General features: G+C 56.6%; 1 protein-coding gene across 1 annotated transcript in view; it reads right to left on the minus strand.

The window, feature by feature from the left end:
* TSPEAR (thrombospondin type laminin G domain and EAR repeats) overlaps window positions 1-15,630 on the minus strand; it is an 88,234-nt gene that overhangs the window by 21,298 nt on the left and 51,306 nt on the right. Inside the window, exons 2-5 of the mRNA XM_036849462.1 lie at window positions 11,543-11,763; window positions 4,432-4,670; window positions 2,460-2,550; window positions 1,269-1,425 (exon numbers count right to left, since the gene is read on the minus strand). Of these exons, the coding sequence (XP_036705357.1) occupies window positions 1,269-1,425; window positions 2,460-2,550; window positions 4,432-4,670; window positions 11,543-11,763 (708 nt within the window). The remainder of the gene's footprint in view (window positions 1-1,268; window positions 1,426-2,459; window positions 2,551-4,431; window positions 4,671-11,542; window positions 11,764-15,630) is intronic.

Genomic DNA, 15,630 nt, shown 5'->3' on the forward strand with positions numbered 1-15,630 from the left:
GGGGAGGCAGGAAGATGGGTGTCCAGTGGGCACGTGCTCCCCGGAGGAGGCCAGAGGCGGGAGTGTCAGGTGACCCCTGACCCAGGCGCTCCTGCTTTCGCCTTCACCTCCACCCCCTGAACTGCCACTCGGGGAACCACTCGGGGTCTCGGGAGGGAGGGAGACCCGAGAGCCCATGGCTGCCTGGGGCGTCTGCGCGCGGGATGCAGAGGTGCCCCTGCAGTCCGGCCTCCCGCCCACCTAGTTCTTCCCCGTGGCCTCAGCCCTTCTGAGAGCCCTGGGTAATCACGCCGCCCCGCTCTCCTCTTCCACCTGAGACTCGTTGGCACGCGTCCACCCAACTTCCGTTCTGCTTAGTTCTGAGGCCCCTGGACCCCTGACCCCGGGGGTCACAGCTTCATCACAGGTCCAGCCCTCACCCTGATGGTGCCACTTGGCCCCTTTACAGCAGCGTCCGCGCTGAGGCCCCGACGGCCAGTCTGTGACACTGAGCGCGTCCTCGACCTCTTGAACTGCCCGGCAGAGGCCTGGGGCCGGACTCCTGCCCGAGGCCCGGCAAACAACCCAGAGGCCGTGTGCCTCTGGGAATCTGGGGACACGGGTCCAGGATTGGGTCTAAGGGCCAACTTGCTCAGGGGGCTCCCCTGACTCGTGAAGCAAGGACCGTGAGGCTCGAGACAGGGTCGGGCTGTCTCCCCGCCTCCCTAGTAGGGAGGAGGGGCTTTCAGATTCTCCACGGCAGGGGACGTGGCTTAAATAAACCGTCAACACTAACTTTACATTGGGGAAGTGCAAACACAAACTAAAGACGGCAAAGCTGGGGACACTCTAGGCTGGGGGTTCCCAGAAAACAGCAATGAACCTCACGAAGGTCGGCGTCCCCACGGGGGTGGGGTGCTGACGCTTGATGTCTGTCGGAGAGGAAGGGGAGAAAGGGCCCCAAACGCTGCCCTGGGGGCAAAGCAGGCAGCAGGTGGGAGTTAGGGACGCAAGATGTGTCAGCTCAGCCCCAGGTCCCAGGCGGGACGAGCAGTCAATCGAGGGCACGGTCCAGGCGGGGGTTCAACAGCCATGGGGGGCGCCCTTGGGAGGGAGGCGGGTCTGGTGACACCATCTGCCTTCCCTGCGGGGCCGTCTGCGTCAGGCCCCGGCGTTCCCTTCATCCATGTGCCAAGTGCCCTCCTGTCTTGTGCCCGGGGAGGTTGGAAGTGACAAGGCTCCCAGGGTCTACTGTCGGCGTGGGGAGGGGGTGGCTGTAGCCTACTAACCATAGGGATACTTTAGCACCTCATTATCTTCCGGCCTCCCCGTGAGTCCCCGCAGGATAGGGGGGATGGACAGCAGGGCGAGCTCAGGATTCCTGCAGGGACAGAGCCTCGGGGTGGCGTCTGAGCCGGGCAGCAGAACCAGCTGCCTCACCAGGCCCTGCAGAGAGAGGGACAGCGCACTGAGACCTGCACTGCTGGAGAGGGCCCCGACCACTGGGCTCAGCCCACCCGGACCCTGAGGGAGGGGTGGAAATGCGGGTGCGGGTGTAACCTCTGAAGCCAGGAGAGAGGAGTCAGCCCGTTGGGTAAGGGGGGCATTGGGAGCAGAGGTGGAGAGCTGTGCACCATTCGAAGGTGATTACACCACGGAAGGGATCTTTCCTGACTACCCTACAGTGACTGGGTACATTGCTCATCCATCTATATGTCCATCCGTTCGTCTATCTGTCTACCTATCTGTCCATCCATCCATTCATCCATTTGTCCATCTCTGCCCATCCATCCATCTCTTTGTCCACCCATCCATCCATCCATCCATCCACCCACCCGAATACCCATTCATTCATCCATCCATCTATACATCTGTTCATCTATCTGTCCACCTATCTGTTCATCCATCATCTATCTGTCCATTAGTCTGTCCATCCATCCATCCATCCATTCAACCATCCATCCATCCATCCAAGCATGCCATCGGTAAATATTCAGAGCATGGTTCTTTACACTGGACACAGCAAGAAACAAAAGCCCTTACCCTCATGGAGCAAGGTCCCCCCCTTCCCCTGCACTCTAAGGGAGAGACAGGCAATGAGCAAACACACAGCTGGTCTGAAGGTGGTCAGGGCTACAAAGACAATCTGGGGAAGGGGATGAGAGGGCTGGGTGTGGGTGTCATCTTCTCAGAGTGGAGGGGAAGGCCTCCATGGTATGAGGGCACAGGGCAGGGCCCCAAAGTCACAGGGAGTGTGCCATGGCAGGAGTGGGACAAATGTTCTAGGAGGAGGGCACAGCAGGTGCAAAGGCCCTGTGGTGGGAGTGTGCCCGGCACGCATGGGACTCCACTGAACCTTTATGCTCCCCATTCCCAACTGCACACACAACAGTGTCAAACTGGGGTGCCAGACCAGTGGTGACAGCCCCCCAGGAGCACTGGTGTTGGGAGGTCCAGGCAGGCAGCTCCTCCATACTTACCGTGAACTGGCCTTTGGTCCTCCTCCGGCTGCCGATGAAGAACCGGGCTCCTTGCACCGATAGGGTGGCCGGAAAGGGCATATCAGCCATTCTGAAAACATTGGAGGATGGTTTTAGGGCCATGGGAGAGCAGGGTCATGGCCCATTTATGTAGAAAAGGATGGGGGCAGCACCGCCTGAGGCTGTACCAGTGTCCGGGGTCAGCCATAACGACTACCACAGGCTGGGCGCCTTAAACAACGGAAGTGTGTTCTCTCGCAGTGCTGAAGGCCAGAAGTCTGAGATCAGGGTGTTGGCTGGGTGTGCCCCCTCTGAAGACTCCAGGGGAGGGTCCTGCCACCTCTTCCAGTTGCTGGGGGCTCCTGGAGTTTCCTGGCTTGTGGCTGAATCGTGTGGCCTTCTCCTCCATGCCTCCTTGTAAGGTCACTGTGTCAGGGCCAACCTACTCCTCAGCTTAGCTCGGTTATGCCTGCAGAGCTGCTGTTTCCAAACGAGGTCCCATTCTCCGGTTTTAGCGGATGTGAATTTGGGCGGACGCTCTTTGCCCCAGGACAAGGGTCTTCTACAAAAGCGTGTGCTGCGGAGGTGTTCAGTGGCCCCTCTCCATATCACGGGGGTCTCCAGTGGCTTCTTCCGGCATGGGGTCCCCAGCCCGCCCCCCTCCTCTGAGCCCAGGGCCGTGGGACAGATGATGTCGGGGCCAGATGGGATTCACCTCGCTGGTGAGCCGGGATATGTGGGAAGATGTGGCTGGAGTTGGGTCTTGAGGTGCAAGTGGAGGCCGAACTCGGGATGGGGAAGAGGTGGGGACCTCCTGGAGGGGACGGCGTGGCTGGAGCTTCTGGGGGAAGAGCCAGGTGTGTGCTTCTTCTCCACTGCCCAGCACCTCCCGGACCATGATGCCACGTCCTCTAGTCAAAGCACCTGCTCCGTCCAGGGTCTGCCGTCTGGCTGCAGCTGGCCATGGCAAGGCCCCAGAACGCCTGCACTCCGAGCACAGCTCCCAGGCTTCCTGGGTCCGGGTGTGAGCCCTCCGCGGCGCCTGCCAGGCCTGTGAAGCCCGGCCCCGGGACGTAATTCCTCCCTGGCCGCAATCAGCTCCAGCACCCGCACCGCCGGCCTTGTCCTCCTGCACATCGCCCCCATCACAGAACTGCCCCACCGCCGGCTCTCCCACCTGAGACGCCATCTCCCTGTAAAGGCCCCAGTGTATTTGGGGGCATGGTGGGGAGGAGTTGTGATAAAGGCATGTTTAAACAGTGTATAAGTGTTAAGGAGAATATTCTATTCCAACAAGTTTCATAATAACAGAGCAGAGTGAGATTCTACCTTTGAAAGGAATGTTTGTCATAATGATAGATTTAATGTAAATGGACCATTTGTGATTAAAAGAGAAAGAGTGGCGAGCCCCAGACAGCAAGGATGGATGCTGAGGGCCGGTGGGGGTCGTCCCGGCCCAGCTTACTCGGGAGCCAGGCCGTGGGGACCAGGCCACGGCAAGGACAAGAGATGGGCTCGGGCTCTCGAGTGCCCGGGGTTGCGTCAAAGCTACTAAGGTGATTCCGCACGTTTGTTTGGTGTTCTGGTGAATATTTACTCCCTCATCCCAGAAAAGGAAACTGAGTCAGAGAGGTTAAGTGATGGGTTGAAAGTCACAGAGCAAGACCTGGGCCTCAGTCAGGCGGCAGCTCCTTTTGGGCTCCCGGGGCCCGAGTTCACGCTGACCTTCCTCTGGGCCTTGCCTCGATGCTACGAACTCCGCAGCGCGCGTTGATGGGTCGAGTCCCATCCCCCAGCCCCGGCGGGCAGGCTGCGGCTCCCTCCCCGCCCGAGCGACACCCATCGCCGCCTTTCTGGGGGGCGGGGACCGTTCCACGTCCACCAGCCAGTGAGCCTGGCGCTCCTCCTCCAGCCTGACCCCTGCCGGCAGCACACGGCCCCCTGCCACCCGCTCCGGCGCCGCGGTACCTACATGTCCACGGGGAGGCCGCAGTCCGTGGTGAGGGAGAAGGAGCCTTCGGACACGGCCAAGACCAGCGTGTGCCACCGGCCGTCCGTCAGAGCCGGGCCGCGGAAGGACACGCGGGCCCGCCAGGCGCGCGCCCCGGCCTCCCTGAGGAAGAGGAAGTGCAGCTGGGCGGGCGAGTAGCGCAGGCCGAGCAGCAGCGAGTCCCGCTCCTCCGCCACCACCGTGAACAGGTACTCGTTCTTCTGCAAGAGAGGGGGCAGCGGGGGCGGGGCAGGTGAGGGAGGCAGGTGAGGGGGCAGGTGCGGGCGGCAGGTGAGGGCGCAGTAGGTGAAGGGGGGCAGGTGAAGGGGGGGCAGGTGATGGGGCAGGTGAGGGCGTGGTAGGTGAAGGGGGGCAGGTGAGGGCGGCAGGTGAGGAGGCAGGTGAGGGCGGCAGGTGAAGGGGGGCAGGTGAGGGGGCAGGTGAGGGCGGCAGGTGAGGGCGCGGTAGGTAGAGGGGGCAGGTGAGGGCGGCAGGTGAGGGCGCGGTAGGTAAAGGGGGCAGGTGAGGGGGCAGGTGCGAGCGGCAGGTGAGGGCGCAGTAGGTGAAGGGGGGCAGGTGAAGGGGGGGCAGGTGATGGGGCAGGTGAGGGCGTGGTAGGTGAAGGGGGGCAGGTGAGGGCGGCAGGTGAAGGGGGGCAGGTGAAGGGGCAGGTGAGGGTGGGTCTCTGGGCCGCAGCGCCTGAGACAGTAACCACGGTCTGTGATGAAACCAAATGCACCACTCACACCCATGAGTTCAGCTACTATTAGTAAAACAGAAAATTGCAAGTGTTGGTGAGGATGTGGAGAAATTGGAGCCCCTGTGCACTGTTGGTGGGAAGGCAGCAATAAAATGGTGCAGCTGTTATAGGAAACAATATGGAGATTCCTCAAAAAATTAGTGTGGAATTACCATCTGACCTAGCAATTCCACTTCTGCGTATATGCCCAAAAGGACTGACAGCAGCGTCCTGAAGAAGTATTTGTACACCCGCGTTCACGCGAGCCTTGCTCTCAATAGCTAAAATGTCAAGGCAGCCAGTGTCCATCGATGGAGAAATGGATAACTAAGATGTGGTCCATTCATGCAGTGGGATATTATTCAGCCCTAAAAAGGAAGTTCTGACGTCAGCGTGGATGAACCTTGAGGACATGATGCTCAGTGACGTAAGCCAGTCACAAAAGGACAGGTAGTGTACGATCCACTGATGTGAGGTCCCTGGAGGAGGCAGATTCACAGGGACTGAAGGTAGGTGATGGGCCGGGGCTGGGGGCGGTAATGGGGAGCTGTTATTTAATGCGTATAGAGTTTCAGTTTGGGGAAGATGAAACAGGTTCTGGAGATGGACAGTGGTGATGGTTGCACAACAGTGTGGCTGTCCTTAATGCCACTGAACTGTATACTTAAAAAGGGTTAAAAAGGGAAATTTCATGTTACGTGTATTTTACCACAATTTTAAAAACCCCGCGCCACCCGCCATTATCGCGATCTCCAAATGCCAGCAACCCCAGCTGCGCATCATTTTCCAGCTCGGACCAGGGAGAGACCACATATACTTGACTGTACGTAAGTGCAATTTAGAGTCTGTTCATTTCTAGCCTAACACAATAAAAAGCGTAAAGAAATGAAAGTGATTAAACCTGAATGCTAAGCAGATACGTTAAATATAGAATATAGTTTTTTAGCAAGTCTTTGCTCATGTAAAACTATGAGTGAATTCCACGCAACTGTTATACTAAAGAAGTGGAAAAACTCCATGGTCCTCATGTTTAATTTAACACCTAATTTAGCAAAATCAATTTGCACAGCTTGGGTCACACGGCCTCTGGCCACTCCGGGCGCTGAGGGGACACATGTGGCCCCTGCACTTATCTTCCGTGTGAAGGGAGCCTTCCCATGAGCCAGCTCTCAGGAAGTGCATGGAATGGGTGGAAGTGACACAGTAGGACAAAATGCTCACAGTGGTGGCTGGGCCCGTGAGGCGGGTGGCTGGGAAGGACGGTGACGTCACAGCCAGGGCGTCCGGGTGGACAGGCATCTTTACTCCCCCATGTTCACTTCCCAGGACCACGGAGCCTGAGCAGGTGCTGACCTTCGTGGAGAGGGCAGGGGCCCCACCCAGAGGGGTCAGGCCACTGACCTTTGGGGTTCTCAGTCCCTCACCCCTAGAAATACTCCTGGCTGGAGGAGACCAGTGTCTGGTCAAAACCCTGTGTTTCCCCCCAGTGAAGGTGAGACGAAGGAATCGGATCAGGTGATGAAGTGAGTTTATTTATCCAGGTGCCCGAGGAGGCGCTGATAGGATGGAAGTTGAGGCCAAGTGACCCAGGCAGAGGAACTGGGAGGGGGGAACAGGTGACCCAGAGGCAGGTGGAGGCGCCTCCTGGGAGGCAGAAGCCCGGGCAGCAGCGAGGTCGGGGTTCCCGGGGCAGGATGAGAGGTCACTCAGGTCAGGACAGGGGGGACGAAGGGGACCCTTTCCCAAGTGGGGGCAGCCACCCAACCCAGGTCAGGACTGAGGGAGGCTGGGAGGACCGAGTCATGGGGGGACCTGAGCCCGGCTGGCCCTGGGGGGACGTGCCCGGTCAGCAGCAGGACGTGCCCGAGGCGGGGACGCAGCAGGCGGGGCGGCACACGGGGCGGCAGAGCAGGGACGCGGAAGAGGGGGGTCTGCAGCAGGACGAGGGGCGGGGGGTGGGCTGGCAGCACGGGGGGGCTGAGCAGGGGGCAGCCTCACAGCACACGGGCTTGCAGCAGACAGGTGTGTAACAGATGGGCTTGCAGCAGACAGGTGTGCAGCAGACGGGCTTGCAGCAGACAGGTGTGCAGCAGACAGGCTTGCAGCAGACAGGTGTGCAGCAGACAGGCTTGCAGCAGACGGGCACACAGCAGGCCTGCTGGCAGGGGGAGGAGGTGCAGCAGGGGGCTCGCAGCAGCTCTCTGGGCAGTCGTCCACCTGCCAGCAGGAGCCGGTGCAGGAACCGCGCAGGCAGAGCCGCTGCCGTAGCTCAGGGCGCTGGAGCAGACGGACGGGGTGGACGCGGCCATGGTGGGGGTGGGGGGGCTGGAGGAGGGTGTGAGTGAGTGTGAGTGTGTGTGAGTGTGTATGTGTGTATGTGAGGTGCTCAGGGCTGTCCAGCTTTACACCCGTCCTCTGTGTTGTGTGTTGGCATGGCAGCAGCTTGGTGAAGTCTTTCCTTCCTTGTTTTTGTTTAGTGTCCTGCTCTGTTTTGGCAGCACCGGTCACTGTCTGTAAATGCCTTTGGCTGGTGAGGCTCCCGAGTGGAGGTGGGGCTATCCTGACCTGTGTCTGTCTCCAGAGGACAGACAGTAGAAATCTTTTTGATGTGTTTGCAGGGACAGTAGCAGTCAGGCGACTTTCTGTTGGTGACAGCCCTCTGCTCCACTGGGGGCAGGGGCTGCTCTTGTAAACAAAACTCCTGCTCCAAAGGAAGAGACAAGGAGGAACAATCCCAGGATCTGGGCTTTGAGGCGAGGGAGGTGTTTTCAGGTGTGGACAGGTTTGGCCACGCCCCGCTGGCCTGGCCACAGGGTGGGATGCACTTTGTGAGCAGATGCTGCTGGTTGTCGAGGGAGGTGAGGGGGCCTGTGTCCACTAGGAGTGAGCCCTGGGGCAGGTGTGAGGACAGGTGTCCTCCTGGGGCAGAGACTGGCTCACAGAGAGGGGCAGGGATGCAGACGCAGGCTAGCGCAGAGAGAATGACCATGGGGGCAAATGCCTTTTGCTTCATTGCAGCTTGAACTTTTATAGAACCTCCCCTGATAGAGTCTTAATGCTCACACCTTCCTCCTCTTCTACAATATCAGGGGGCTCCAGACAATATCAGGGGTTCCTACAGCCCCTGGGTGCAAATTAGGACAAGATCTCCTCTCTCAAGCACTGCCCCTCACAGGCAGAAGGATGTGGTGGCTGTGACCTGACCCTCCGTTGTCAGTTGTCATAAGAAACGTTCAGTAGCAGAGCCTCGCTGCCCGTGGGGCCTTGCCCACAGACGCCTGCACAGCGTGCAGCAACCCGTGCCCCAGTGCCCGGTCTACACCTGGGACCTAGTGACATCTGGCCATGGTCCCTCGTGTCCCCACTCTTCAGCCACTGTACTCTGCCAGGTCTCTGAGGGGCAAGGGCAGGGCCCTTGGTGATGCGCTTGGCTGCAGGCCTCTGCAAGAGTAGCCAGGGCTCCATCAGGGACTTGTTGGGGGTCAGTGGGCTTCAGGGGGAGGCCTCACTGACCTCTGATGGGTGGGGCTGGGGACTCTGCTGGAGGACCACAGGGCAGTCAGACTGCAATGGAGAAATATTACCTCAAAGCAATAATAGCTTAAAACTGTCAAAGTGCATTGAGAAACTCTAATCTGCACATCCAGGAAGCTTGATGAACTTCAAGCTTTTGAACACAAAAGATTCACAAACAGACACATCATACTAAATATGCTTCAACATATTATATGCAATTGTTATATGCTTTATAACAATTATAAAAATACATGCAAATAATAACAGAGCTTCAAAATACATAAAGTTAAAACTGACAGAAACGAAGGGAAAAATAGTTCAACAATGTTAGTTGAAAACTGTAAAATACCAATATCAATAATGTATAGAGCAACTAGAGAGAATATCAAAATGGAAACATAAGACTTGAACAACACAATAAGCCAACAAGACCTAACAGACATCTGTAGAACGCCCTACCCAACAACAGCAGAATATACATTCTACAGAAACGCACATGGAACATTCTCTAGGGGAGAACATATGCTAAGACAGACAACAAACCTCAATAAATTAAAAAGGACAGAAATAACACAAAGTATGTTTTCTGACCACAACGGAGTGAAATTAGAAATTAATAATTGAAAAAAGTGGGAAGTTCATGAATATGTGGAAATTAAACAATACACACCTAAATAACCAAAGGGTCAAAGTAGAAACCAAAAAGGAAATAATAAAATACTTTAAGATGAGTGAAAACAAAGATCAAAATACCAAAACTTATGGGATGCAGCTAAAGCACTCCTTAGAGGGAAATTTATAGCTGTAAGTTCCTATATTAAGAAAGAAGACAGGTCTCAAATCAAACCTAACCTTCCACTTTAATTAATGGATCAAAGACCTAAATACAAGAGCTAATTCTATAAAGCTCTTGGAAGAAAACTTTGGGATAAATCTTTATGACCTCAGATTTGGCATTGGATTCTAAGATGTGGCACTACAAGTATAAGCAAGAAAAGAAAAAATAGGTAAATATGACTTCATCAAAATTTAAAAGTTTTGTGCTTCAAAGGACACCATCAAGAAAGTGAAAAGACAACCCATATAATGGGAGAAAATATTTGAAAATCCTATATATGATAGGGGACTTATATCTAGAATACATAAGGAACTCATAACACAACAATTAAAAAGGCAAATAATCCAATTAAAAACTAGGCAGAGGACTTGATTAGACATTTCTCCAAAGAAGAGATATAAATGGCCAATACACACATGAAAAAATACACACCATCATTATTCATCAGGAAAATGCAAATCAAAGCCACAATGAAATACTGCTTCAGGCCCACATGGGTCGCTAGAATCAAGAAGTCAGATAATAACAAGTGTTGGTGAGGATGTGGAGAAGTTGCAACCCTCATCCAGTGCTGGTGGGAATATCAGACGGTGCAGCTACCTTGGGAAACAGTCTGGCAGTTTCTAAAAAGTTAATCATAAAGTTACTCTAAGACTCAGCAATTCCACTCCTAAGTATATACCCAAGAGAAATGAAAGCACATGCCCCTACAAAAATGTGTACATGAATGTTTATAGCAGCATTATTCATAATAACCAAAAGGTAGAAACAAGCCACGTGTCCATCAATGATGAATGGGGTGATCAAAATGTGCTATATACACACAGTTAAAATATGACGTGGCCATAAAAAGTAATGAAGCACTGATACACGCTACATCACGGGTGAACCTTGAACACATACTACATAAGCTAGTTACAAAGATCATATATTACAGTATATGATTCCATTTATATGAAATGTCCACAGTAGGCAAACCCGCAGATACGGAAAGTCAGTGAGTTGCTGCTTAGTGCTGGGGGTAGGGAGTGGGGTCGGGGGGGGAGCCAGAGGGCTCGGGGCTTCTCTCCGAGGTGATGAGCATGAGCTACAACGTGCTGTGGTGAGGGCTGCACTGAGCAGCTGACTGCACCCTACACCACTGAATTGTGCACCTCAAATGTGTGAATCATATCTCAGGGAATCTGTTAGAAAGTTACTGAGCATGACAGGAAATAAAGAGATGGAGCTGACGGCGAGCCAGTCCTCCGGGGGACCCACAGGTTGGAGTCTTGTTCAAGAAAGCAGCTGACAAGACAAAGACTTTCACCTGAGAACTGGAATTTACATTAAAAACAAGAAGAAAATGGAAATTACAGAACTGAAAATGCAATGGCTGGAGCTGAAAGCTCAGCAGCTGGGTTTGAGAGCATATTGTACAGAATGATGAGGTTGAGCAGGCAGAATCCCCCGGGGGAGTATCAGGATGGAATCACGGTTGACAGAAAACCAACTGGGAGAACCTCGGCTATGAGGGAATCGAGGATACTGACTTGGAATGTGAAGGACTGGTCACACGCCTAGGAAGTGCCTTGTCCTGGACCCTGGGGAAACCTCCAGGGGCGCTTCCATCCTAGCCGGGGACGGTGGGAACGTTAGCTGGATCTGCGGTGGATGGGACTGCAAATCACAGGTAAACAGACCCCAAAAGGGTATGTTTTTGTTATTTTGTTTACATTTCCTGCTAAAGGATGTCAAACTAAAAACTCTGAGCCTTATCCCTAGCTTTTGACAGCTTAGCACACCAGAAAATTATGATTGCTGTACAGACGCCTAACAAATGGTCACACAGGCTCTGCTGGCATACTCACAGTGATGGGGACCTCACTACCTATCAAGGCCGGCCACTCTTGACCTCTTGACCAGATCAGTCGTGCCCTTCGCACGCTCTGGCATTGAGAACGTGCAAAGGTATGGGAAGGGGGGGTCATTCTACAGGAAGAGTGGGAAGTGTCACTGACCTTAGCGGGGAGACTGGGAACTTTCAAGGTTACGACGATGGAAAATTCTTCCGGGAAGAGGTCGCATCTGAAGAAAATCCTTGACGCAGGGAAGCTCAGGTCGTGGGGGGCAGCAGCTGAGAGCTGAAGTCCTCGCACACCTTGGACCTGTGTCACCCTGACCCCGACCGCAGTGCCATCAGGAGGGACCGCCTCTGCCAGGATGTCCAGGGGCCGCAGGTCTGTGTCAAGGAAATCACACGTGGGTTATGCCAGGGCATTTACGGGGGCGCCCAGGTGTGGGTGTGCGGGCTCTGGTCTTAGTGTCTTACAGGGTCCTCGAAAGAGCCCTGTGAGCAGGGCGTCACGATTATCCCGTGTGGACTAAGAGTGTCTCCTGCCACATCAGAAAACAAAGGATGTTTCAGCCTTCAAGCCATCACATTACAGCCGTCCCCGACATGCACCCTGAGGAGACTCAGGATGAGAAAACACGGGATGCTGGCCCCAGGTAGCTGAGGTGCACGTCAAAGGAATGATTTCAGTGAGCCCGGACTCTTGCATCTTCCCCCACACAGAAACGCACTGAATTCTTTAACTTGAGATGTCTGGTTTTCTTTAATTAACAGCATTCTTTTGATGGTCTGACTACCTGGTATTTTTACAAAACTCCTCTATATCCTGGCTCCGCCCTGACCTCGGAGCCGTCCCTCAGAGCCATCTGAGATGCTGTGTCCTGGTTAAGTCCTCAGTTTTGTCCACTGAACAAACCATAACTCTCAACTTTTAGGTTGTGCATTTTTTTCAGTCGACACCCATCCATCCAGTGAGCAAACGGAGGCACCAAGGGTTCACGACCCACCTGGGTCTACCGTGACCTCTCCTCTCCACCCTTCCACCCCGTCCCCCTGGGTTTTGCTGCCATTTTCAAGTCAACCACCAGGTGCTGTGCTGGGTGTGCTGGGGCACAAGGAAGCCCCCACCCGGCCCCGGGGAGCGCGTGGTCCCTGGGAGACAAGCTCGCACATGGGAAGCCTCCAGGGTCTGAGACAAGGCAGGCACAGCTTCCCCGAGCCCCCAGCAGAGCCGTCTGTGACACGGTCCCGGGGGTGCCGTCAGAGGGCAGGGCCCCCGACAGGACCTGGATGCTGCCCTGGCCTGGGCACTGCCGTCCCCACACGTTGTAGAGGAGCAGACAGGCTCCTGCTCTGCAGTTCAAGGTCATCAGAAACAAAACTCACCTGAGCCCAGATGATAGGAAAGGAGAGCGGGGCGCGCAGAGAGCACCTGTGACTAGAGGTGGGGCTCCAGACGGCCCGCCCGGCCCCGCAGTGGAAGTGAAGTGCTGGCTCGGAGGAGAGCCCGTGGCTGCCCCTTGGACCCTTCCAGACTCGGCCACCATGTGTCAGGCCGTGGCGTGGGACAAATGACAGACATGTGAGCATGAAACAGCCGTTCCCCAGAGCCGTCTCCCTCGGGGTCAGGCGGTCCTGCTAAGGGGTCTGAGCCTGACACAGGGGTGCTGGCCCTGGAGGCAGCAGTCAGTGCACCACGGGGATGGGTCAGCAAATCAGCGGGGCTGCGGCCGTGAGAGCAGAGGACGCCCCCTCTGCGCCCCCCCCGCGCTCGGGCCCGGCCCCCACCCTCGCCGGGGCTGCCCCGTGCCCCGTCCAGGGACTCACAGCGGCCAGAGGGCAACCAGCGCGGCACTGAGGGGAGAGTGCGGGGGAGCGGGGGGCAGCACAAACGGGGGCAGATGAAGCGGAAGACAGGAGCTCATTTTCTCCATTAAGTCAAGGGAATTTAGGAAACAGGTCTCTCCGAACCAGTTCAGAGGAAAGACACCGAGCTCAAAGAAGAGAGGAGGAGAAAGCAGCTCAAAGTGAGAGCGTGAAACACGGAAGGAAAGGTCGGTGATTAGAGGGACCAGAGCAGCACAGGGGGGGCAAGGCCGAGAGGACAGAGGATTTGCATCCAGGACACAGGGAATTCTTACCACCACGGGAAAGCGGAGCGGCGGTGCAAGCCAGGAACTGGGCTCCTGAAACCATTCCACACTCGCTGCCCCGCCCAGTGCTCAACATGGCACGGAGTTCGGGGCCATCAGGCCGGGGCACAGCCGGGGACGCGGACGTCCTCCGGGAGAGGGCCATCCTCATGTGCCCGGAGGCTCCCACAGGGTGGGGACATGCCCGAGGGTGCGGGGGCCAAGGGCAGGCTGGACGGCGGTGGGCGGCCCGGCCGCGTGCAGAGCTGGACTCCGGCCCGAGGCTCCTGCCAGCCCACGGGGGACAGCGAGACCGAGGGGTGTGGCGGCCGGAGCAGTGTCTGGGAGGACGGGCGTGCGAGGCCCTCTGGGGGATGTGGTGAGGGAGGGCCGGCAGCTGCTCTGTGACGGGAGGGCAGGGCACTGTTGTCATTTACGCCACTGAAAGCGAGAAGCGGCCTGGGAGGAGAGAGCATCGATCGTTCCTGGGAAAGCACGTGTGTGTTAACTAAGAAGCTCGCAGCTCGGCGCTCTCATGTACTCCAAGGTCAAGGGCGGCGGTCACCCCGAGGCCGCTGTGTGTCGGGGACGGGGTCCCAGAGAGACGCCAGGGAGGAGTCTGGCATCTCAGGGGTGGACGGGTGTCCGTGTTCTGGGGAACGGACCCTGACCCCAGCCTCGGGCTGCCCAGGCCAGGGGTCAGATTCCACATGCTGTGTGATTGTGCCTGGCTGGGGTCCCTGGGGAGCACGGGGCTCTAAGTAAACACTGTGCACCCTAAATTCACCCGCAAACTGAGAGACACAGGGTACGTGGGCCCTCCACCAGGCAGGCCGCTCGGCTTCCAGGACATGCCTCAGCCCAGCCAAGCCCCAGGCACCAGGGGGACCCGAACTCGGCTAATCCCAGGGCGAGCCTTTCCCCCCATTGCTTAACTGAAACGGCCTCTTCCTGGTCCCCCCCTCCGCCCCCCAGAACCCATGCAGGCCCGAGCGGCCTGTGGCCTGGCAGGTACTCATCCGCACGGGCTCTCTCCACCTGTGCCTGGTCCACACACCCGCACACCTGCCGAGGGTTCTCCAGGTTAACAGAGACAGTGCGTTCGTGCCTGCCTGGGAAAGTCCCGCTGGAGGCAGGAATGAGTGAGTGACCGAGTTCACAAAGGTCAGTGCCACCTCAGGACATCCAGATGCCTAAGTGACAGAGTCCAGCAAGTTAACCGATGGGACACATACACTGGCACCTGCTGGATTCATGCTGACAGGCTGGACGGACAGACAGACAGTGGCCGAGCCATAGATGCATGGCCACAGAAGCCTGACCTACAACCTCGGCAGCGACCAGCCCGGAAGCCAGCCCACAGCCTCTGCAGCCGCTGCCCGGAACGGCCAGAGTGTGGCCAGTGACCACCAGCTTCCCTAACTCTCGTCCCCACGTCCAGTTCAGGACCCCACGGAGAAAACCAGATCTGCTCCCTAACCAGGCACACGGGCACAGCTGCTGGTGCGCCCCCAGCTTCCCTCGCCGACGGCCTCCATCAGGCCGCACCCGGGCCTTCCTTTCTCCGCTCTAAGCTGTGCCTGCCTGAGCCCCTGCCAAACCCAGGTGACGCTGGTGGGCCCCTGCCAGAGCCAGCGGGATAAACAGCCAGGCTTGCCCTCATTTGCGTGGTCTTCGTCTGTTCCACAAAGACTTCTTGAAATGCCAGTTTCCAAAATAAATAGTCGTTGCCCTGTGCTGCTTATAATTTAGCAGAGAGACTGTGGCGGTCACAGAGAGATGAACTCAAAGCTGGCTACCAGTAGGGCCCTGACCTAGACCTCAGCATCGTAAGATCTGGCCCACGACTGACTCGCTGCACCTCTCCGAGCCTCAGTTTCCTCATCTGTAAAATGGGAGGGTGGCGACTGTCCGTGTCAGGGGCTCAGCTGAGCTGGAGAAAGAGCTGAGCCACCAGGTGTCGGAGGAGCCGATCACAGCAACAGGCCAAGCGGAAGGGGAGTGAAGACTTTAACCCTGTACTGCGACAGTGTCAGCAAGACCCCCCACCCCCCGGAAGGGCACCAACAGGCGTGCCAGGGAGCCCAGGACAAAAGCCACCTGCAGTCTGATGAGCCCTGGG

Source organism: Balaenoptera musculus, chromosome 4, assembly GCF_009873245.2.
Source record: "Balaenoptera musculus isolate JJ_BM4_2016_0621 chromosome 4, mBalMus1.pri.v3, whole genome shotgun sequence".
NCBI lineage: Eukaryota > Metazoa > Chordata > Mammalia > Artiodactyla > Balaenopteridae > Balaenoptera > Balaenoptera musculus.